At 45.9% G+C, this 22003-nt stretch overlaps 1 protein-coding gene across 3 annotated transcripts; it reads left to right on the top strand.

Moving 5' to 3' along the window:
* The first annotated feature begins 17 nt into the window (after window positions 1-17).
* LOC132592831 (zinc finger protein 665-like) lies at window positions 18-20824 on the top strand. 3 transcript variants are annotated; one of them, XM_060280472.1, is made up of 8 exons: window positions 18-574; window positions 6028-6526; window positions 6706-6787; window positions 8407-8879; window positions 9082-9139; window positions 9818-9900; window positions 10756-10882; window positions 15709-20824. In XM_060280472.1, the coding sequence occupies exons 2-8, from the start codon at window positions 6113-6115 to the stop codon at window positions 17220-17222; spliced, it is 2751 nt and encodes a 916-aa protein (XP_060136455.1). In that variant the 5' UTR covers window positions 18-574; window positions 6028-6112; the 3' UTR covers window positions 17223-20824. The 3 variants fall into 3 exon arrangements, with proteins under 3 accessions (XP_060136455.1, XP_060136456.1, XP_060136454.1); XM_060280473.1 differs by lacking the exon at window positions 18-574 and adding an exon at window positions 619-1013; XM_060280471.1 differs by lacking the exon at window positions 18-574 and adding an exon at window positions 1743-1871.
* The last annotated feature ends 1179 nt before the right edge of the window (window positions 20825-22003 follow it).

The raw sequence follows: 22003 nt of genomic DNA, 5'->3' as shown, positions 1-22003 counted from the left end.
AGAGCGCGTGCAGAAAGGCGCGCCCGGGGCTGGAGGGGGAGTCTCCGTTCCCGCCCCCGCGAGAAGAAGCGCAGGCTTGGAAGGGACCCACAAGGGTCATCTAGTCCAACCCGCTCCTTCGGGCAGCAGGAGGAGGCAAGCGCAAGAGCATCTGCCATCCTGCACCGGGCAGCGGGTGCGGGAGAGAGTGCCTCTAGGCGTGTGCAAAGGGCCTTCGCGAGGCTGCTGGCTGGGCTGCTTTTCCCGGGGCAAACCTGGACAGCCTTGCCCAACCTGGCGCCCTCCACCTGCTTCAGATTCCCAACTCCAGGCAGCCTGGCTGGCTGGTGGTCAGGGATGCCGATGGCGGCTGTTAGCCCACCTACCAGGAGGGCACCTGGCTCCCCACCCACTGGGCCAGGGGTGATCAAGGGGTGGGTGAAAAGGCTCTGCACTCTGCACATGCTCCGGAGCGGCCCTTCGCTGTGCCTTGGCTTTGTGGTTTTTTTCTGGGTTAAAGCGTTTGGCCTTTGCCCCGGGACTCCAAGTAGAGGGAAGCTGCCAGCTAACCCGGGGCAGGTGTTACCTGGGGCAGGTGAGTAGATGAGGGTCCTTCTTCTCTCTCTCCAAACATCGTCAGCCGCCTGCCCGGGGCACTATCTTGTTAGCGCCCAACTGAGCTGGGCACGCAGCTTCGCCACCTCTGCTTGTCACCCAGTGCAGCTTGGCACGGGGGGGGGGGTGTAATCTGAAGTTTCTCTGTGGATTATTCCTGTTTGAAAGTCCTTATCTTGACCCAGCTAGGAGGGTCCCCCAAAATGAGCCCCCTCCTCTGGGGCTCCAGCTTCGGAGAGAGAAGACCCCAGAGAGGGAGGAGAGGAGGGTGAGCCAATGCAATTCTGGGCTGCATCAATAGGAGTATAGCATCTAGATCAAGGGAAGTAATAGTACCACTGTATTCTGCTCTGGTCAGACCTCACCTGGAGTCCTGTGTCCAGTCCTGGGCACCACAGTTCAAGAAGTTCTGGTTACAGGTAGGTAGCCGTGTTGGTCTGGGTCGAAGTAAAATAAAAAAATTCCTTCAGTAGCACCTTAAAGACCAACTAAGTTTTTATTTTGGTATGAGCTTTCGTGTGCATGTGTATCTGAAGAAGTGTGCATGCACACGAAAGCTCATACCAAAATATAAACTTAATGGGTCTTTAAGGTGCTACTGAAGGAATTTTTTTATTTTACAGTTCAAGAAGGATACTGACAAGCTGGAACATGTCCAGGGGAGGGCAACCAAAATGGCCAAAGGCCTGGAAACGATGCCTTATGAGGAATGGCATAGGGAGCTGGGTATGTTTAGCCTGGAGAAGAGAAGGTTAAGGGGTGATATGATAGCCATGTTCAAATATATGAAAGGATGTCATATGGAGGAGGGAGAAAGGTTGTTTTCTGCTGCTCCAGAGAAGCGGACACGGAGCAATGGATTCAAACTTCAAGAAAGAAGATTCCACCTAAACATTAGGAAGAACTTCCTGACAGTAAGAGCTGTTCGGCAGTGGAATTTGCTACCAAGGAGTATGGTGGAGTCTCCTTCTTTGGAGGTCTTTAAGCAGAGGCTTGACAGGCATATGTCAAGAATGCTTTGATGGTGTTTCCTGCTTGGCAGGGGGTTGGACTGGATGGCCCTTGTGCTCTCTTCCAACTCTATGATTCTATGAGGGCGCACGGCTTGGGAAGGGTTAAGAGGAACGGAGCTGCCTTCCTAGAGGGGACAGGAAGTCAAGGCTGGAGGGGCAGGTCCTCCAAAGCAACAGCCCCTCCCTCCCAGCCAAGTCCCTTTTTGCAAGGGGGGGCGGCGGTTGGTTTGTCTCCTCTGCAAAGGAGGCGCCTCCTGGGATGCGGTGAGTCTTCTCTCTGCTCCCCCTTTGGGTGCATTGGGGAGAAGGGGGGGCCCGGGGGGAGATGCATGGCGGGGGGGGCTTCCATCTCATGCATGGGGAGACACCCCCCCCCCCAAGTCAGGGAGCAGAAGATCTGCCAGCCTCGTCTTCCTGGGATCTTTCGGGGGGGGGGGTGGAATAACGGCAGGCAAAGGAAGCCCATTCAGAAATAGGCATCTGTCACATTTATGAACGGCATTTGAAGCCGGAGAGAAACAGCTGGACATAAAATATACGCAAGAATTATATATATTTTTATATATACACATACACCCAACCCTATGCAGTCAATCGAGAAAGGCTGTTGGAAGATGGCGGGCGGAGAACAGAAAGAGCCGCTTCCTCTAGGGCAGAGTTAAACCTCTGGAACTCCCTCCCACAGGAGGCAGGGAGATGGAGGAGGAAAAGGCGACTTGGGGGTCTGCTAGGCACAAGGGCCAGACTCTGCCAGGCTCCTGACTCCCAGGTGCTGGGAAGGAGGCGCGCGGGGGGGGGGGAGGCTCTTGCACTCTAGTCCTTCCGGGGGGGGGGGCTTTCCAGAAGAGACCCTTGTGGGAACAGGAGGGGGCACTCAATAGGGGACCCCCTTTGGCCTGATCCTGCAGGGCTCATGTTCTGATGCTGAGTCCCTCTGGATGCAAGCGAACCCTCCCTTGTCCTTCAGTTAGAAGGAAGGCTTTCCCCACCAGCCATTCATCAGACAGGGGTATTATCCAGACTCCTGGCTGACCCATGTGCGCCCGTTCAGACAGGTCTCCCCATCCAAGGAATCCAAGGCAGCAGGAGAGGCCCTGCTGGGAAGGAAGCCAAGCTGTGCTGGGGGTGGAAGGGGCAGCCCCCCCCCCAGTGCTGAGAGTTACTGGGAGACCCTCTCCCCACCAGCAATAATTCCCTGACGGGTTGCCTAGCCACTCCAAGGGACACCCCTTGCCTAGCAACGCTCAGCACCCTTTAGAAACTACGTTTCCCAGGATTCTATGGTCTCATCCTGCTTTGCAGATGCAGCGCAGAGGGAGGCCTGGGAGTGTGTGTTGTCTTTTTGGAATAACTTCATTGAGTTTTATAGCAAGGTTCACGGGAATCATGACAAATGAAGGATACAAAGAAATATTCTCTTCTGCTGTCATTTGTACATCACAAAAATAGCACAATAGGTTTAGGGAATATCTACAACAGAGAGTTCAGGATTAGAGGTCAGCGCCTGAGTTCCTGGTTCATGAATATGTTGAAGCAGAACCAGAAAAAGGGCCAACAGGACAGAGCAGTTAACAGATAACATGAGCATCACCATCGCCAAACGCCAGAGGTTTTATTGATTTTCTTCCATGCTTGAGGCTGTTGTTGTTATTATTATTGTTGTTGTTTATTTGTATTTTTACTACTAATACCACTGTCTCAGAGCAGATTGCAACCATTTAAAAATATTTTTAAATATTAAAACGAAGAATCACAGGAATAGGCTGGATCCTGAAAACACACGTCTCTGTTGTCAGAGGCCTTGGGAAAGAGGGGAAGGTGCCTCTGTGGGGAGGGAATCCCCCAAGGGGGGATCTGCCCCCAGGATGCCCTCTCTTGGGCCACCCCCACCCAAAGGGGGTGAGACTACCAAGAGGGCCCCCTCTGCCAAATTTCATTCCCCCCCTTTTTAGTCTCTTCATTGCCCTTTATTAGTACTTTAAAATATATATATTATTGAACAAATTTAACAAAATACATCTTCAATCAATATAAACAATTACATTCCCCCCTTTTATACCCTCCCAACCCCCCCCCCCCGAGACTTTGCACTTGTTATTTTCTGCATGTTATAAAATTGTACACATCTTTACCTTATCTATCCGATATTCTACTAATAAATTGTGTATGTTTATTCAAAACCTGCCAAGGAGTCCAAGTCCTTTTGTTGTCTTTTTAAATAGTTTGTAAAAAGTTCCCATTCTTCCTTAAAATCACGGTTGTCCTTCTCCTATAGTTTATATGTTAACTTTGCCAGTTCCGCAGAGCTCATCAGTTTTTCTTGCCATTGTTCTTTCATTGGGACTTCCTCAATCTTCCATCCTTGGGCTAACAAGACTTGCCGCTGTTGTAGCATACATGAATAAATTCTTTGTTTTCCTTGGCAGGTTTTTCCTAGTCCTCGAATTGTGTATTATATCCTATATCTTGCACCCATTTAATCATAACTGATTTGACCTCCTCATCTTTCGTTTCCCATTCTAGCAAAATACTATACAGCACTTTCTTCAGTAGTTTCACATCTTCTTCTATCACTTCCTTTTGAAATCTGGAAATTGTAAAGCTAAGCCCTTTCTTTCTGTCTTCCTTAAACATCTCATTTAATTGTCTATAATGCAACCAACTCTGAAAATGGTATTTAATTTCTACGTACTCTTTTAATTTCCATTTACCTTCTTGTTCTTCCAATAAATCTCTATATGTAGGCCATGTTCCCTTTTTGCCAAGCAGTTTGAGTAACGAAGCTTCTATTGGTGATAGCCACCAAGGTGTTTTTTGTTCTATTAGATCCTTGTATCTTTCCCATACTCTCGTTAATGATTTCCTAATTATATGGTTATATAATCCTTTATGTATTTTCCCTTTCCCATACCATAGATATGCATGCCATCCATATCTGTTCTCATGTCCCTCCAAATCCAATGCTGCTTCCTTTTCCAGTTTTATCCAGTCCCTAATCCAAACCAAACATGCTGCCTCATAATATAATTTAAGGTCTGGGAGGGCAAAGCCTCCTTTCTTTTGTATCTGTAAGTATCTTATGTTTTATCCTAGGCCTCCCCCCCCCCGACAAATTTGGAAATATCCTTTTGCCATCTTTTGAGGCAGTCATTTTTACCCATTATTGGGACTGTCTGAAAAGAAAGAGCATTTTTGGCAGCACATTCATTTTTATTACCTAGCAGGGAGAGGTTCATTCTAGTCCATATTTTTAGATTCCTTTTTATCTCACACCATACTTTTTCACAATTGTCTGTATACACATTTATATTTCTTGTTGTTAGCCATATCCCTAAATATTTTACTTTTTTATGAATTTCTATCTCAATACTTTGCACCAATCCTTTTTCTCTTCTTCGTTTCGGTTTTTAACTAATAATGTAGTTTTATTTCTATTTAATTTAAATCCTGCCACTTCCCCAAATTCTTGAATTTTCTCTATCACCTTAGGGAGAGAATTTTTCAGGTCCTCTACAATAATTACTAAATCATCAGCAAAGGCTTTCAATTTAAATTCATTCTTCCCAGTTTTTATCCCTATAATCTCTTTTTCTGCTCTTATATTTCTTGCAAGTACTTCCAGGACCAAGATGAACAACAGCGGTGATAATGGGCATCCTGTTTGTATTTATTTTACATTCCTTAGTTATCACCTGATTTACAATTAATTTCGCATTCTGCCAAATTTCACAGCCAAGAGGGTCTGTAGGGAAGAAGGTGGTTCTTCACATATTTGGGGGCCAAGTGGGGGTGGGGTGGGAGGGAGAGCAACCCTTAAGGACCCCAGGGTTAGGACCCCCACTCTAGCCTAGTATCCAGATTACATCCTGTACAAATGGCTAGCTTGTCAATCGTAGTTCTGACGTCTTTCGTTGACAGAAAACACTGAAAGGCAGGAGCAACCAGGCGGATTCACCTGACAGAAATTCCCTATGTTTGCTGCACATTTTGCATAGCAACTTTCCTTCCAAGAGAGCTAGATGCTGGCTTCTCCTTACTTTTTAAAAAAGAAAGCTCAGAATCTGGGTTGTGTTGCAGCTCAGCCCTGGTTCCTAGCAAGATCATAGAATCCTAGAGTTGGAAGAGACCACAAGGGCCATCCAGTCCAACCCCCTGCCAAGCAGGAAACACCATCAAAGCATTCTTGACATATGCCTGTCAAGCCTCCGCTTAAAGACCTCCAGAGAAGGAGACTCCACCACACTCCTTGGCAGCAAATTCCACTGCCGAACAGCTCTTACTGTCAGGAAGTTCTTCCTAATGTTGAGGTGGAATCTTCTTTCTTGAAGTTTGAATCCATTGCTTCATTCATCCACACTTGCTCAAAGAACCTCTTTTTTCTCCTGACCGTGTTTCAATTTCATATGTATTTACGTTGCAGGATTAACCTCTACTTAGGACAGACGGAACTTGGCAGAAGAACAAGGGCTTCCTTCTGACCTCTTGGAGGCTTCCGGAGAGCCAGGATGGATGAGCAAGACTCAGCTGGCCCAGAAGTAGGAAGAGGCCATGCCATCGAAACTGGGAGCAGTGGGGGGATCTGGGGAAACTCTCTGCAGAAGATCCTGGGTGAGGGGGACACCTTCAGCTCAGAAGCGCAGAGACAAAAGTTCAGGCAGTTCTGCTACCGGGAGGCTGAAGGACCCCGAGAAGTTTGCAGGCGCCTCTACTGCCTGGACTGTCAGTGGCTGAAGCCAGAAAGGCACACAAAAGCTGAGATGCTGGACCTGGTGATCTTGGAGCAGTTCCTGGCTGTCCTTCCACCGGAGATGGAGAGCTGGGTGAGGGAATGTGGAGCAGAGACCAGTTCCCAGGCGGTGGCCCTGGCCGAAGGATTCCTCCTGAGTCAGGCAGAGGAGAGGAAGCAGGCAGAGCAGCAGGTGAGAGAGACTTTCCTCTGGATGCTCCCAAAGCGCTCTGAACAAGAGGGCAAATATCCCAAAATCCTCTACTTTTTTGGAACGCACCCAAGGAATGATATCTGATAACTCTAAAGGGCTTGCCTCTACCCTTCCTTTTCTAATCTTTCTCTCCATTCTCAATTCCATTGCCCTTTCAGGGGAAGATTATCTTTGCAGAAATGGGCCCTGATTCCTCTGAGGCAGAGAGGACTCCGTTGAACACCAGAGAGAGGCCACTGGGTAAGGAGGAAGGAGGGGTTTTTCCTCTCAGTTTGGTCACATTCTGTGGATCTGGAAACTAATCCTTGGGTTACTCTTTTGTGGGAAGACCCTTGGCATACCTGCCAAGTCCCAGACTGCAGAATCCGGGACCGGCAGCTGCGCAACACCGGATGTTGTGTAGACGCAACTCCCGGTGTCGCTTTGCCCATCTATGGGCACCGAAAATGGCCGGCGCCGACACCGGAAGTCGCGTGTACGCATGTCCAGAAGTGCATAGATGCAACTTCCGGTGTCGCTCTGCCCATCTATGGGCACCAAAAATGGCCGACACCGGAAGTCGCGTCTACACACTTCCGGACATGCGTACACGCGACTTCTGGTGTCGGCGCCGGCCATTTTCGGTGCCCATAGATGGGCAAAGCAGAAAAAAATGGCCGCCAGCAGGAGACTATAAGGGAGAAAAACGGGAGACGAAGAGATACGGGGGACCTCCGGGAAACGGTATGAAAATACGGGGGTTTCCCAGGGACAACGGGGTACTTGGTAGCTATGACCCTTGGGCCCCACCCATTGCTAAGGAGGACACATTGCTTTCCCACTCTGGGGGGATTTCTCCTGGGAATTGTTTGCATCCTTAACAAGCTATAATTCCTGGTTTCGTTGGAGGAATTCCATGGCTCTTTAAAGCGACTGGATCCTGCTTTGCAGATGCAGTGCAGGTGTGGCCTGGGGGGGGGGGTGTCTGTCTTGTCCTTTTCTTTTCTTCTTGAAAAAAACCCCCACTTTTTATTGGGTTTTATGAACAAGGATCATAAGACGAATAAAGCATACAAATAAATAGACCGAGTCTCCTCATGTCGTTTGTAGGTCACTGGATGAGCATAGTAATATGGTTGCCAATATAGCCAATTTGGTTGCCAGTAAAGGAAGGTGACTCCTACTGTACTTGCTTTGGAGTCTTGTCCTTTGGCCCCTCCCACATGGCCTTTGGCCACGCCCACATGTCCCTCAGGGGGTTGGCCAGATATTCAATATATAGCCCTCAGAATAAAGAAAAAAGGGACGCAGGAAAGAAATGGGCCCTGGAGTGGGGGTGGGGGTGGGGTTTTTGGGAGAGCACAATTGGTGCAAATGACTAACTCATCGGTCCCTGTTCTGACTTCATTCACTGATTGAAAACACTGAAAGGCAGGAGCAACTAGGCTGTGTCATCACACCGAAATCCCTACATTTCACATTATAAATTCCCTTCTAAGTTTCCTCCTCCTCCTCCTCCTCCTCCTCCTCCTCTTCTTGGCGGCTGTATTGCAGTCCAGCCCTGGTTCCTCAAGCAACCTTTTTCAGCCGTGGGCCGGTCCACCGTCCTTCATACCATGTGGTGGGCCGGACTATATTTTGAAGAAGGAAAAAGAACAAATTCCTATGCCTTACAAATAACCCAGAGATGCATTTTAAATAAAAGGACGCATTCTACTCATGTAAAAACACGCTGATTCCCGGACTGTCCGCGGGATGGATTGAGAAGGCAATTAGGTTGCCCACCCCTGCTCAAGACTCATCCATGCTTCTTGAGATAACACTTTCCTTCTCCTGATCACGTGTCAATTTTATAACAGAAGAATGTATTTGCTTTGTAGGATTTGGTAGCCCATCTCCTTTGGACAGACAGGACTTGGCAGAAGACAAAAGGGATTCCTTCCGATCTCTTGGAGGCTTCATGGATGAGCCAGATTCAACTGGCCCAGAAGCAGGAAGAGGCCATGCCATCCAAAACGGGGGATTCTGGAAAACCTCAGTGCAGAAGATCCTGGGTGGGGAGGACACCCCCAGCTCAGATTTGCAGAGCCAGCAGTTCAGGCACTTCTGCTACCAGGAGACTGAAGGACCCCAAGAAGTTTGCAGAAGACTCTACCGCCTTTACCACCAGTGGCTGAAGCCAGAAAGGCACACGAAAGCCGAGATGGTGGACCTGGTGGTCTTGGAGCAGTTCCTGGCTGTCCTTCCACCGGAGATGGAGAGCTGGGTGCGGGAATGTGGAGCGGAGACCAGTTCCCAGGCGGTGGCCCTGGCCGAAGGTTTCCTCCTGAGTCAGGCAGAGGAGAGGAAGCAGGTGAGAGAGACTTCCCTCTGGATACTCCCAAGGGGCTCCAAACAGGAGGGAGAACATCACAACACTCTCTACTATTGGCTCATCCATTTTTTGGGAAGCATCCAATGAGTGTAATTGGGTACCCCTAAAAGATTTTGCCCCTGCTATTCCTTTTCTAATCCTTCTCCCCATTCTCTGTTTTGAACCCTTGTTGCTCTTCCAGGGAAAGGATTCATCTGAGGTAGAGAGGACTCCATTTGACGACAGAGAGAGGCCTTTGGGTAAGGAGAAAGGAGGGTGGATTTTGAAACTCATCTGTGGGTTCTTTTAATCTTTTTGTGGGAGATGCTTGGGACCAAGATGGTCAAAGGCCTGGAAACAATGCCTTATGAGGAACGGCTTAGGGAGCTGGGTATGTTTAGCCTGGAGAAGAGAAGGTTAAGGGGTGATATGATAACCATGTTCAAATATATAAAAGGATGTCATATAGAGGAGGGAGAAAGGTTGTTTTCTGCTGCTCCAGAGAAGCGGACACGGAGCAATGGATTCAAGCTACAAGAAAGAAGATTCCACCTAAACATTAGGAAGAGCTTCCTGACAGTAAGAGCTGTTCGGCAGTGGAATTTGCTACCAAGGAGTGTGGTGGAGTCTCCTTCTTTGGAGGTCTTTAAGCAGAGGCTTGACAGGCATATGTCAAGAATGCTTTGATGGTGTTTCCTGCTTGGCAGGGGGTTGGACTGGATGACCCTTGTGGTCTCTTCCAACTCTATGATTCTAAGAGCCCAAAGGAGGCGAGAGCTAGTTTTGCCCAACAAAAATATGAAGTGGGTACAAACGTCAAAATGCACTTAGTAGCAGGGGAGACTTTTTCTAAGGCCCATCTGAAGAGAGAGAGACACAGATTCCCCTCTGAGAGAAGCAGGCGCTCAGGGCTCTCCACTTCCCTTGATCTCTCGCAGGTGACAGGAGGATGCCAGCAAGACCCCCAAGTCCGTCTTTTCATGGCAGCAGAGAGGAAGCAGCGGCTGCAGAAACAGATCAGGTAGCGGGAAGCAGCCTTGTGGGGAAAGAGGCCAGGGGTGGGGCTGCTAGGGTGCTTCTGAGGGGGAACGAATCTCTCTCCTCCCCTTGGCTTCTGTCAAAAATGCCCTCAATGAAGGATGAAAACGCCATTTGAGAAGGTTTATGTGCTAAGAATGGGACCCAAGTGGCGCTGTGGGCTAAACCACTGAGCCTAGGGCTTGCTGATCAGAAGGTCGGCGGTTCGAATCCCTGTGACGGGGTGAGCTCCCGTTGCTCGGTCCCAGCTCCTGCCCACCTAGCAGTTCGAAAGCACCTCAAAATGCAAGTAGATAAATAGGAACCGCTACAGCGGGAAGGTAAACGGCGTTTCCGTGCGCTGCTCTGGTTTGCCAGAAGCGGCTTTGTCATGCTGGCCACATGACCTGGAAGCTATACGCCGGCTCCTTCGGCCAATAATGCGAGATGAGCGCGCAACCCCAGAGTCGGTCACGACTGGACCTAATGGTCAGGGGTCCCTTTACCTTTTATGTGCTAAGAATAAGGAACAGAGTTGGGATTCCAGATTCCCCTAACGGGGCTCCCCCTGCTCTCCGCCATCTCCCTGTGTCCCCATGATTCCTTGGAAGTGAGCTTTAGCGGATTGGGAGGGTCCCCCCTTCCAAAAACAGAGGGGATCCTTCTGCCTAGCAATGCTTATGCAGACAGAGTGATTTGAAGAAGGCAATGTGGAGTTCCACCCATTTGCACCCATCATTAAAATACACAATAAAAGAATTCCATTACGACAGCCAGAGCTGTTGGGACAGCCAAACGTAGTAGATAATCGGTGTGCTGTCTAAGAGGAAGATCCTTTTCCTTTCCCTTTCCCTCGAAGGGTCCAGTGTGCTTTGAAGACGTAGCTGTCCATTTCACAGACGAGGAGTGGGCGTTGCTGGATCCTGACCAGAGAGCTCTGCATGAGGAAGTCATGGAGGAGCATCATGGTATCCTGGATTCTCTGGGTAAGGCCCCCTTGCTGGATCACAAGATCTGCTTTGAAACGCCATACGTAGCTCTAGGTGAGGAACTCCCCAGATTTTGCTGGAACTCAACTGGGCCCCCTGTTCGAATCTGGGATACAGACACCCCCACAGCAAACCTTGAATGGAGGGGGACCAGCTCTTGGGTCTGTGCATATTCTTCCTCTAGTCTTGCCAAAGACATGACCAGGGTGGATTTAAATCACTAGTCAGCAAGGCTTGATTTAAATCATAGTTTTCTACATAAAGACTAATTCTTGCTGGTATAACTTTAATATGCAAGTAGATGAAGATTTTTAGAATAACAACTTTTCATATTAGTTTTTTATCCCCAGTTTAATAGGTTAATCATTCATATTTGGACAACTTTACTGTTGTACTTAGGAAGGAGAAAAATAATCATTACCTTAATAATAACAATTTAAATAGATTTATTCAACTGAAACAATAACATTACAGCATATGTTATTTGCTTAAACAAACATCCATGTTTGTTAACTAATTTGGCTAAACAAAAACAAAATATATTTATTTTGAGAACCTTAGACTGTCAGCCCAGCCTACACATGAAAAACTTAAATACTGTCCACTCCAAACAATCAGAAAAATATTGTTTCTATTCTATTCACTGAACTTCTTGAAACTTAGCACTGAAGGGGTTGATTCTGTATTCATAGGTTTGTAGAACAATAGGATTAAGGTCTTTTTCTCAACTCTGTTCATGTTATAACATTTTTGCTGGGAAGAAGAGGCATGTGATCTCTGTTGAGTCAAATTCAGTTTTGAGAACTGCAAAAGTAAATGAAGCACCTGTGATAATATATTGTAGGCAGAGAAACTGCCCAATAATCTTACAAAAACCTCTGGAAGAGCATGACATTGTGAATGGATTAATGGAATTTATTTACCCAAAAAATTAAACATATACAACCTTATTCTACATAATTAAAAAACTAATCTTTATTTCATGATGGAACAACCTTTGGATGGTAATATATTTTCCTCAAAAAGCATTTTATTTAAAAAATTTCGATTTAAATACAAAAAAATCAGATTTAAATAAAAAAGATCCGGTTTTATTTTTTATTTTTTAAAAAATCATTGATTTTTATCTACCCTGGACATGACTGACATTGGAGATGGCTTGGATTCCATGACTGGGCCCAACAGAATCCATCCCGGATAAGAGGCAGCCTTTTCACATCTCAGTTTCCCATAGATACGCCTGTTAATGCCGCTCAACGAAGGCCGTCAACCCTGTAGAAAGAAAGACTCCTTGGTTCTTCTTCTATCACCATTCATGTTAATAAGCATTGCTCAATGATATGGGGCTCCATGTTTTCTTCTTTGTAAATTTGATTTTTTATAAATTAGATTTTTCAAAAATTCACAGACATACAGATTGCCGGTACAAAAACACAAATCACATACATTTCCAACACACATATATTTGACTTCCCTCCTCTTTTGTGGTTCCTTTTTTATTTTTATTTTCATATTGCATTTTCCACATTATTCCATTTTTTTTGTTCTCCTTTATTTTCTCTTAATATATTTAACTGCTTGTATTGTGTTAACCCTGCTAGTGCGCTTATTTGCAAAATTTATTTTTCCAGATATTCCACAATTTCCCCCCCAATCTTTAATAAAAAAACATTTTCTTATTACACCTGTCAACCTTGCCATTTTGGCACAATCCATTAATTCAGCTAGCCTCTCATTCTTGGGTGCCACTTCATCTTCGTCCCACCTCTGGGCAAAAACCATTCTAGCTGCAGTTGTGACACACACAAGCAATTTTATTTTTGGGGTCTTTTGGAATCTCAGTGCCTACTACCCCTAGAAGAAAAAGCAGCTGGGTTTTTATTAAAAGTTACAGTATATTCTGGCGTATAAGACGACTTTTGAACCCAGGAAAATCTTTTCAAAAGTTGGGTGGTCGTCTTATATGTCAGGTATAAGATTCTGCGGTCACCGCATATGGTGGGAGGAGCTCATATGCAGCGACCGCCGCTTTCTTTCCGTGCAGGAAGAGGGGACGCACAGGGCTTTCCTCCCTGCAGGGAACGGAAAGAAAGCAGCAGCCGCTTACTCGCATATAAGCAGCAGCCGCTTTTTTTCAGTGCAGGGAGAGGGGACGCACGAAGCTTTCCTCCCTCCTCCCTGCAGGGAAAGAAAAGCACAGAAAGAAAGCGTGCACGGAAAGAAAACGGCAGCCCCTTTCTTTCTCCCCCCCCCTCGCCTCGGTGCCTGGAGCAACAGAGTGCCAGTGGAGCAGGCTCCCTTCCCTTCCTCTCCCCACCTCTGCTCCCCTCCCTCCGAATGAAATCTACGGTAGTTCAAAATGCTACCTGTAGTTCTTAGCATGCCTGCAAGTAAGTGCATTTAAACACCTGCGCATTTAAGCACTGATGTCTCTCTTTTGGCTTCATTTACTGGTGTTTAAAAAGCGAGGAGAGGAAGAGATACAGAAAAATTTTAATTGGTGTGCGTTGGAAGTTTGGGATATACTCATTAAGGTGAGTATATCCCAAACTCTATATTTTGACTGGAAAAGTAGGGGGTCGTCTTATACGCCCAGTCGCCTTATACACCGGAATATACGGGCATCTTAAACATTTTTTTCAATTTGTTACATATCATTTCCCAGAAAGCTTTTACAGTACTCTCTTACAAGACCACCACATACGGTAAAAGTACCTTCTTTTTCTTTACATTTCCAGCATGGGTTTTTTAATCTATACATTTTTGCCAATCTACTAGGAGTAAAATACCATCTATACATCAATTTCATGTAGTTTTCTCACAGTGTATAACATTCTGTAAACTTAAGATCTACATTCCACAACTTCTCCCATGCGGCCATTTCAATATTATGGTCTACATTTCTTGCCCACTGAATTATGACCGACTTCACCTGCTCACCTTTCATCTTCCATTCTAATCATACTTTATACATTTTGGAAATCACTTTGTCATTATTCCCTAGTGACTCTTTCAAATTGCAAGGTTGGATTCAAAAGACCAATCTTTTTATCCACCTTGAAAACTTAATTAAGTTGAAAATATTGTAACCAATCTATTTCTTGTTGATCTACTTCTTCAAACCTCTTTAAGGTTATTTCCCCGTCCTTTTCTGTTAATAAATCCCTACATGTCGCCCCGTCCCCCTTCATACTCCTTTTTTTCACTGATATCGCTCCGAGTGGGGAAAGACAAATTTTCTTTCTAACAAATTTTTAGATTTCTCCCATAACCTTCTGTAAATTTCTCTTAATTATATGATTTGTAAAACCTTTGTGTACCTTAGCTTTCCCATACCATAAATAAACTAAAAATCTTCTTCCCTACTACCTCACCTTTCTTCTAAGAACTTCTATAACTTTTAATACCGTACTTCTTCTGTTATCCCCTCCTCTGGTCATAAGGCCCCTATTTCAGTTCAGTAAGTCCATATAATCAGTCCTATTTCAATCCGGATTATCCTATAACATAAACATTTATATATGGTTTACCCCACCCCCTTCCTAACCTTTCTTACTATCTCTGGGCCCATGTCAGTTGTTGGTCTTTCATCTGTGGAAAAGAAACATTTCTCAGTATTTCTTGTTGATTTTTTTCATCTTGTTCTTTCTGAGCAGTTGAACTCTCACTCCAGGTGTTCTTATTTTCTTCTGTCTGGACTGCGAGGCTCTCACCCTCATCCAATCCTCCCTCTTTTACTTCTTCCTCTTCCATCAATTCTTCCCAATCATCGGAGCCATTGATAATTCTACTCATTTTTTCAACCTTCTGGTTATATTGAACAAGGCCACTTTTAAGTTCCGCTAGCAATGTCAACACCATCTGCTGGAAAGCAGACATGTTTTGACTGTCTGCTTTCCCTCACCAAGGGCAAGCAGGGTTTGCAAAACAGGAAATGGTATTCACAACAACCTCCGGAATCGAAAGTCAAAAATTGTAATCCATTTTATATCAAAATTTCATTTTTACTTTAATTTCTCCACTAAGATTATTGCCAGTCCTAATATTCAGTGCAACTCTTGGCAGTTCAGGAGTTCAAAATCGAAAGTACATTCCTTTGGAATGAGTCATAATGGCTTCTCGCCTGCCGATCAGGGGACTCACTTCCAGGGTAGGAGACAACTATTTTTCACAGTCCTTAGATGTTTTCAGATTAAAATAAAACTTTTGGGTTCAGGATAATATAATTGCCTTCTTGGTCACGCAGTGGTCAGGGGCTGTCTTCCTCTTTAAACCCCTTCCCATGACCTGATTTTCCCGATAATGTAGCTTTTAATTCCAATTATTTCAGTCCTTAGAAGTTCCGGTTTTTAGGAAGAACCGATTGCTGTTTGCCTGGCAGGGTCGCAGCTTCATGCCTCCAAGATAGCCTTGTTCCGCTGCGCCACATTAGCTCAGACCCCCTGCTCTCTCGGTGCCCAGAAATAGGCTACCGAGGGAGGGGGGAGCTCGCTCCTGGCGTCTGCCGGATCCACATCCCTGAAACGCTCGATTCGGGGTTTCTTCTGGGGGGCCGCTGCGCTGTAGCGGTCCCCCCTTGCCTCAAAGGCACCGCGTTCTCAACCGAGCAAAACGGCGCCCGCCATTGCTTCGTGATCGGCCAGAAGTCCTAAATCCTTTGGGTGTTTATGGGATGCACATTGCCCCAGTGCGTTTCCCAACACACGACGAGTGAGCTGCTTAGGAGAAAGCAAATTCTCCGTCCATCGCCATTACGCGGTAAACCAGAAGTTCAGGGCTCCATGTCTTCCTGGGGTTCTAATCCATTTCTCTCTTCGTTGCAGGTGGTGATGAATTAGAAATTAAGAACGAGGAAGACGATGTCAAAATCCACACTATGGAGAAGCCATATCAATATTCAGAGTGTGAAGTCAGCTTCAGTCAGAGCTCCGATTCCACTTCACATCAAAATCTCATTGAGAATAAACCCTACCAGTGCTTTGAATGTGGAAAGAGCTTCAGTCACAGCCACCATCTCACCTCCCATCAAATAATTCATACTGGGGAGAAACCATATCACTGCTTGAAATGTGGAAAGAGCTTCGGTCAGTGTGCCCACCTCGCTGCCCATCAAAGAATTCATACAGGGGAGAAATCGTATCAGTGCCTGGAATGTGGAAAGAGCTTCGGTCAGAGTTCCCATCTCACTGCCCATCAAAGAGTTCATACAGGGGAGAAACCGTATCAGTGCCAGGAATGTGGAAAGAGCTTCAGTCACAGCACCCACCTCACTGCCCATCATATCATTCATACAGGGGAGAAACCGTATCAGTGCTTGGTATGTGGAAAGAGCTTCAGTCAAAGCGGCCATCTCACGGCCCATCAAAGAATTCATACTGGGGAGAAGCCATTTCAGTGCATGGAATGTGGAAAGAACTTTGGTCAGAAGGCCCATCTTCTTTCCCATCAAAGAATTCATACAGGGGGGAAACCCTATCAGTGCGTGGAATGTGGAAAGAGCTTCGGTCAGAGGTCCAATCTCGCTGCCCATCAGATAATCCATACAGGGGAGAAACCATACAAGTGCTTGGAATGTGGAAAGAGCTTCAATCGCAGCGCCACTCTCTCTGACCATCAAAGAACTCACAGCAGGGAAGAATTGTACAAATGCTTGGAATGTGGAAGGACCTTCACCTGGAAGCAAAGTCTCATTACCCATCAAAGAATTCATACCGGAGAGAAACCGTATCAGTGCTTGGAATGTGGAAAGAGCTTCAGTCACAGCACCGGCCTGTCTTTCCATCAAAGAATTCATACAGGGGAGAAACCCTATCAGTGCTCGGTTTGTGAAAAGAGCTTCAGTCAGAGCAGCCATCTCACTTCCCATCGAAGAATTCATACAGGGGGGAGACCCTATCAGTGCTCGGTTTGTGAAAAGAGCTTCAGTCAGAGCAGCCAACTCACTTCCCATCAAAGAATTCATACAGGGGAGAAGCCCTATCAGTGTTTGGAATGTGGAAAGAGCTTCAACCGTAGTCACCACCTTGCTTGCCATCAAACCATTCATACCGGAGAGAAGCCATATCAGTGCTTTGAATGTGGAAAGAGCTTTAATACGAGCACAGGCTTCAATAGTCATCAACGTATTCATGGTGGGGAGAAACCATTTCAGTGCCAAGAGTGTGGAAAGAGATTCACGTGGAAGCAAAGTCTCATGGCCCATCAGAAAATTCATACAGGGGAGAAACCGTATCAGTGCTTGGAATGTGGAAAGAGCTTCCGTCGGAAGTCTCATCTCACCGCTCATCAGATAACTCACAACAGGGAGAAGACCAACGATGGCTGTGTGGGAAATTAATTCTAAGAAACTTTAATTAGTATGCAGTTGAGGATGTTTTTGTCCTTCGGCAACCCAGAAAAGAAGTCAACCTTGTCTCTCAACGCCATGGCGTCCACAGTCAGTGCCAATATTTCTTCATACTATGTACGCCAGGTGCAAGTCATTGGCAAAGGTGCTGAATAGCTTTTTCTTTTCTTTTTAAAATGTATTTATTAAAGATTTTTCCAAACAAACAAAACACAAAAAAGAAATACAAAACACACAAAATACAAAATACAAAAAATACAAAACTGCAAAAACAAAAATTATTACTTATGACCCTTATTTCTAATCTATTGACTTCCTCTTTCCACCTCCTACTGCGGTTCTTTGCATGTCATACTTAGTAAATTCTAAATCTTATATAAGCTCTAATTATTACTTCAATATTACCTTATTGCTATATCTTTTATATCTTATCCTTATAAACTCATTCTATATCTTACTTCTTAATTAATTTATCCTTATCTTCTATCAATACTTATTTCACTGAGTAGCTTTTTCATGACAGTGGGAGGAGGGTCAATAGCAATTTGGCAACAGTGATGAGGTTGCTATTAATGCTTAGTTTTCCTTGGAAGAGGTTGACAAGCAATTCACATACTTCCACTTCAAAAGCCTCCAAGTTGCAAATTGGCAAAGGTGCTCCTTGTTTTCTCTTGCTCCACAGGGTTGGGCCCAAAGTAATGGCTTCAAGATAGAAGAAAGGAGATTCTAACACCAGGAAGAACTTTCTTGTAACTCGAAGCCAACTTGAGTCCTCCCCTCCAGAGCAGGAAAAAACAAGGTTGTTCCCTCTTCTATGAGATAGCCCTGTAGATATTTGAAGATGGCTATCATATCTACTCTAGGTCTCCTCTTTTCCAGGCTAAACATACCTAGCTCCTTCAACCGCTCCTCATAAGGCTTGTTTTCCAGACCCCTGATCCTTGGTCGCCCTCCTCTGGACATGTTCTAGCTTGTCAACATCCTTCTTAAATTGTGGTGCCCAGAATTGGACACAATATTCCAGGTGTGGTCTGACCAAGGCAGAATAGGGTGGGGCTTCCCTTGATCTGGACAGTAGAGCTCTATTGATGCAGTCTAGAATAGTGTCAACCTTTGGTGCTGCTGTATCACACTGTTGACTCACGTTAAGCTTGTAGTTCACCAAGACCCCTGGATCCTGTAGTGCTTGCAAGCCAGGTGTCTCCCATCTTATATTTGTGCATCTGGTTCTTCCTGCCGAAGCGCAGAACCTGAGATTTGTCCCTCTTGAAATTCATTTGGTTAGCTTGGTCCCAATTTTCCAACCTGTTAAGGTCATTTTGAATCCCAGCGCTGTCTTCTGTGGCATCAGCTATCATTCGCAGTTTGGTGTCATCGGCAAATTTCATAAGCATCCCCTCAATTCCTTCATCCAAGTGATTTAAAAAGACATTGAACAACAACAGGCCCGGGACAGAAGCCTGTGTTACCCCACTTGTCACTCTTTTCCAGGATGATGAACCATTAGCGAGAACTCTGTGGATTTGGTCAGTCAACCAGCTACAAATCCACCTAACAGTTCCCTCGTTCAACCCACATTTTACCAGTTCCCTCGCAAGAATATCATGGGGGACTTTGTTGAAAACCTTCCTGAAATCAAGATACACTATTCCCCTGATCCGCCAAGCTTGTAACACTTTATCAAAAAGAAAAGAAAAGAAAATATTCATCTGGCTTGACTTATTTTTTGAGAAAGCCATGGTGGGTCTTAATAATTACACCATCCTTTTCTAAGTGTTCAAAGACTGAATGTTTAATTGCGTTTTCCAGGGCCTTTCTTAGCATCTATGTCAAGCTCCCCGGTCTGAGCTTTTGCCTGCCTGACCTTCACCCTTGAACTGCTGGCTACTCATCTATACTCCTCCTTTGTGATTTCCCCTTTATTCCATTTCTGATGCATGCTCTTCTTAAATATCAGCTCACCTGTAAGCTCCTTATGCAATCACACCAGCCTCCTGAGATGCCTCCCGCTTTTCTTTCTTGTTGGAATTGTCTGCCTTTGGGCCTTCAATATTTCTCCTTTTAGAAACTCCCGTCCATCGGGGACACCCTTCCCTGAATATTTCTGACAATGGGATCTCACCCAGTATCCTTAAGCTTTTTGAAGTCCAGAGTGCACGGATTACTGCAATGCGCTCTACGTGGGGCTACCTTTGAAGTTGACCCGGAAACTACAACTAATCCAGAACGCAGAAGCCAGATTGGTGACTGGGAGCGGCCGCTGAGACAAGGGTCGTGAAAGACCTACATTGGCTCCCAGTACATTTCTGGGCACAATTCAAAGTGTTGGTGCTGACCTTGAAAGCCCTACACGGCCTTGGCCCAGTATACCTGAAGGAGCGTCTCCACCCCCAACGTTCTGCCCGGGCACTGAGGTCCAGCGCCGAGGGCCTTCTGACAGCTCCCTCCCTGAGAGAAGTGAGGTTACAGGGAACCAGGCAGAGGGCCTTATCGGTGGTGGCACCCGCCCTGTGGAACGCCCTCCCAGCAGATATTAAGGAGATAAAGAACTACAGAACTTTTAAAAGACATCTGAAGGCAGTCCTGTTTAGGGAATTTTTAAATGTTTGATGTTTTATTGCTTTTTATTAATATTCTGTTGGGAGCTGCCCAGAGTGGCTGGGGAAACCTAGACAGATGGGCGGGGTATAAAAAATGATGATGATGATGATGTCTGACTACACTCAGCTTTCCCTTGCCTCTATCATGAAACCCAGGGGATGATCACTTCCTCCCAAGTTTCCCAGTACTTTGATTTCATCAATCAGTTTCTCGCTCTTGGTGAGGAACAGGTCCAAGAAAGATTACCCCCTTGTTGCTTCTTCCACCTTCTGAGAAATGACATTGTCAGCAAGGCAATAGAGGAATTTGTCAGACCTTCCATTCATGGCCGAGTTTGAATTCCAACAGATGTTGGGGTGGTTGAAGTCTACTGTATCTTTTTCATATGTGTGGTAATCTTCTATTGAAAGGCATCATCCAAGTCTTCAGTCTGGCTTGGAGATTTATAGGAGACCCTCACAGTAAGGTGGTTTCTCTCTCCTACAATTTTTACCCATTTCACAAGGCCGATAGGGAAATGCCGAGTCTCCACAGGTCAGGAAAAGGCTGGAGGCTAGGAATGCAATTGACTTTGATTCACAGAAAGTAACTGTAAGAGAGAGGGCTTGCAGAGAGCAGCCCACTCTGCTTACTTCCATCAGATGGGAGAGCAGCAGCAAGTCTGGGAGTTTAAATCAGGAACAGGAAGGGTTAAGACGGGTCCAGGGCTCTGCAGAGTCCTGGTGGCTCAGCTCCAGGCTGGTAGCAGGGAAGCAGGGGAGGAGCTAGCTTCAGCAGGGGCTGGAAAGGAGGTAGACCGGCACCTCAGGAGCCTGGTTTGGGACCACGGAGGACCCATAGAGCAAGGAGGAGGGGCGTTTGGATGCCGAGTCTTAAAAAGGGGGTCAGAGCCCACGAGACGCCATTGTGGGCTTCTGCCCCATGCAGAGCAGACATGATTTGAGACATCTCACCACTGTATATAGCATGCACAATAAAACTATGAAAATCCAGAGGATGTGTGGAGTGCTTACTCGGGAGTAGCCAACACCCCATCTGTGACAGTAACACAGCAGGGTCTCCCTGGCTTGACTCCTTCAGCTTGAGATGTTGCTGGAAACTGACCTCTGGACGTGCCTTCCGTCTCCAGCCTCTCACTCTCGAGCCCCCCCCCAAAAGATGGAGACTGCGACGTGGGGGGTGAGCTCCTCTTCTAGACCTGTCTGGCCCTTTGCTGAGCAACATGAAGGACTCTCTGGGAGCGGGGGGGAGAGGAGGAGAGCCAGCAGGACTGAGAATCTGATTCCTCCCCGTCTATGATTTATCTGGCAGGGGAAGAAGCCAATAATTAAATATAAAATATTGATGGACAGTAAAGAAAGATGCGGATTCGCACTGCCAGACTTTAGATTATATTATGAAGCCTCCTGTTTGTGTTGGCTAACACGGGGATTCGAACCGCCGACCTTCTGATCGACAAGCCCTAGGCTCTGTGGTTTAGACCACAGCGCCACCCATGTCTCCGGCTTAACAAAATGGGTAATATCTAAAAATATTAGACTATTAGATTTGGAAAGATACAGTAGGCGATTTGGATAACATGCGTAACTGGTATGCTGAAATAAAGGTTCATAAAGACTTTTTGAATCATAGTATAAGAAAGAGTCTATATCAGGGTCAGCAAACTTTTTCAGCAGGGGGCCGGTCCACTGTCCCTCAGACCTTGTGGGGGGGCCAGACTATATTTTTTGGGGGGGGATGAACGAATTCCTATGCCCACAAATAACCCAGAGATGCATTTTTAAATAAAAGGACACATTCTACTCATGTAAAAACACGCTGATTCCTGGACCGTCTGCGGGCTGGATTTAGAAGGTGATTGAGCTGGATCTGCCCCCGGGCCTTAGTTTGCCTCCCCATGGTCCATATGGTGTTTGGGTGAGAATTTGTTGGAAAGTAAAACACTGTCATGGCTCTCCCCCATCAAAGCAAGTACCCAAAAGCAAACTCATATGGAAAAGAAATGAAGTACTTCTAGAGATATATTGACTTTTGCTGATGCTGGTCTTAAACTCAAAAAGCTAGAAGATATCAAGGACTGAGTACAAGACTGGTTGCAATATTGTCCGGCTAATAAAATATTTAAGAAAGGTATCATGAATGGCTTTTTGGAGCAAAGTTTCAACTTTGAA

Source organism: Zootoca vivipara, chromosome 12 (assembly GCF_963506605.1).
Source record: "Zootoca vivipara chromosome 12, rZooViv1.1, whole genome shotgun sequence".
NCBI classification, from domain to species: Eukaryota; Metazoa; Chordata; class Lepidosauria; order Squamata; family Lacertidae; genus Zootoca; species Zootoca vivipara.
Note: the sequence above shows the minus strand (reverse complement) of the source record. Positions and strands in the feature narration are given on the sequence as shown.

Coding starts and splice junctions, on each gene's coding strand:
- LOC132592831 (XM_060280472.1), top strand. CDS start 6,113: ATGGATGAGCAAGACTCAGCTGGCCCAGAAGTAGGAAGAGGCCATGCC. Junction 6,527..6,705: donor GGAAGCAGGCAGAGCAGCAG/GTGAGAGAGACT, acceptor TTGCCCTTTCAG/GGGAAGATTATCTTTGCAGA. Junction 8,880..9,081: donor AGGCAGAGGAGAGGAAGCAG/GTGAGAGAGACT, acceptor TTGCTCTTCCAG/GGAAAGGATTCATCTGAGGT.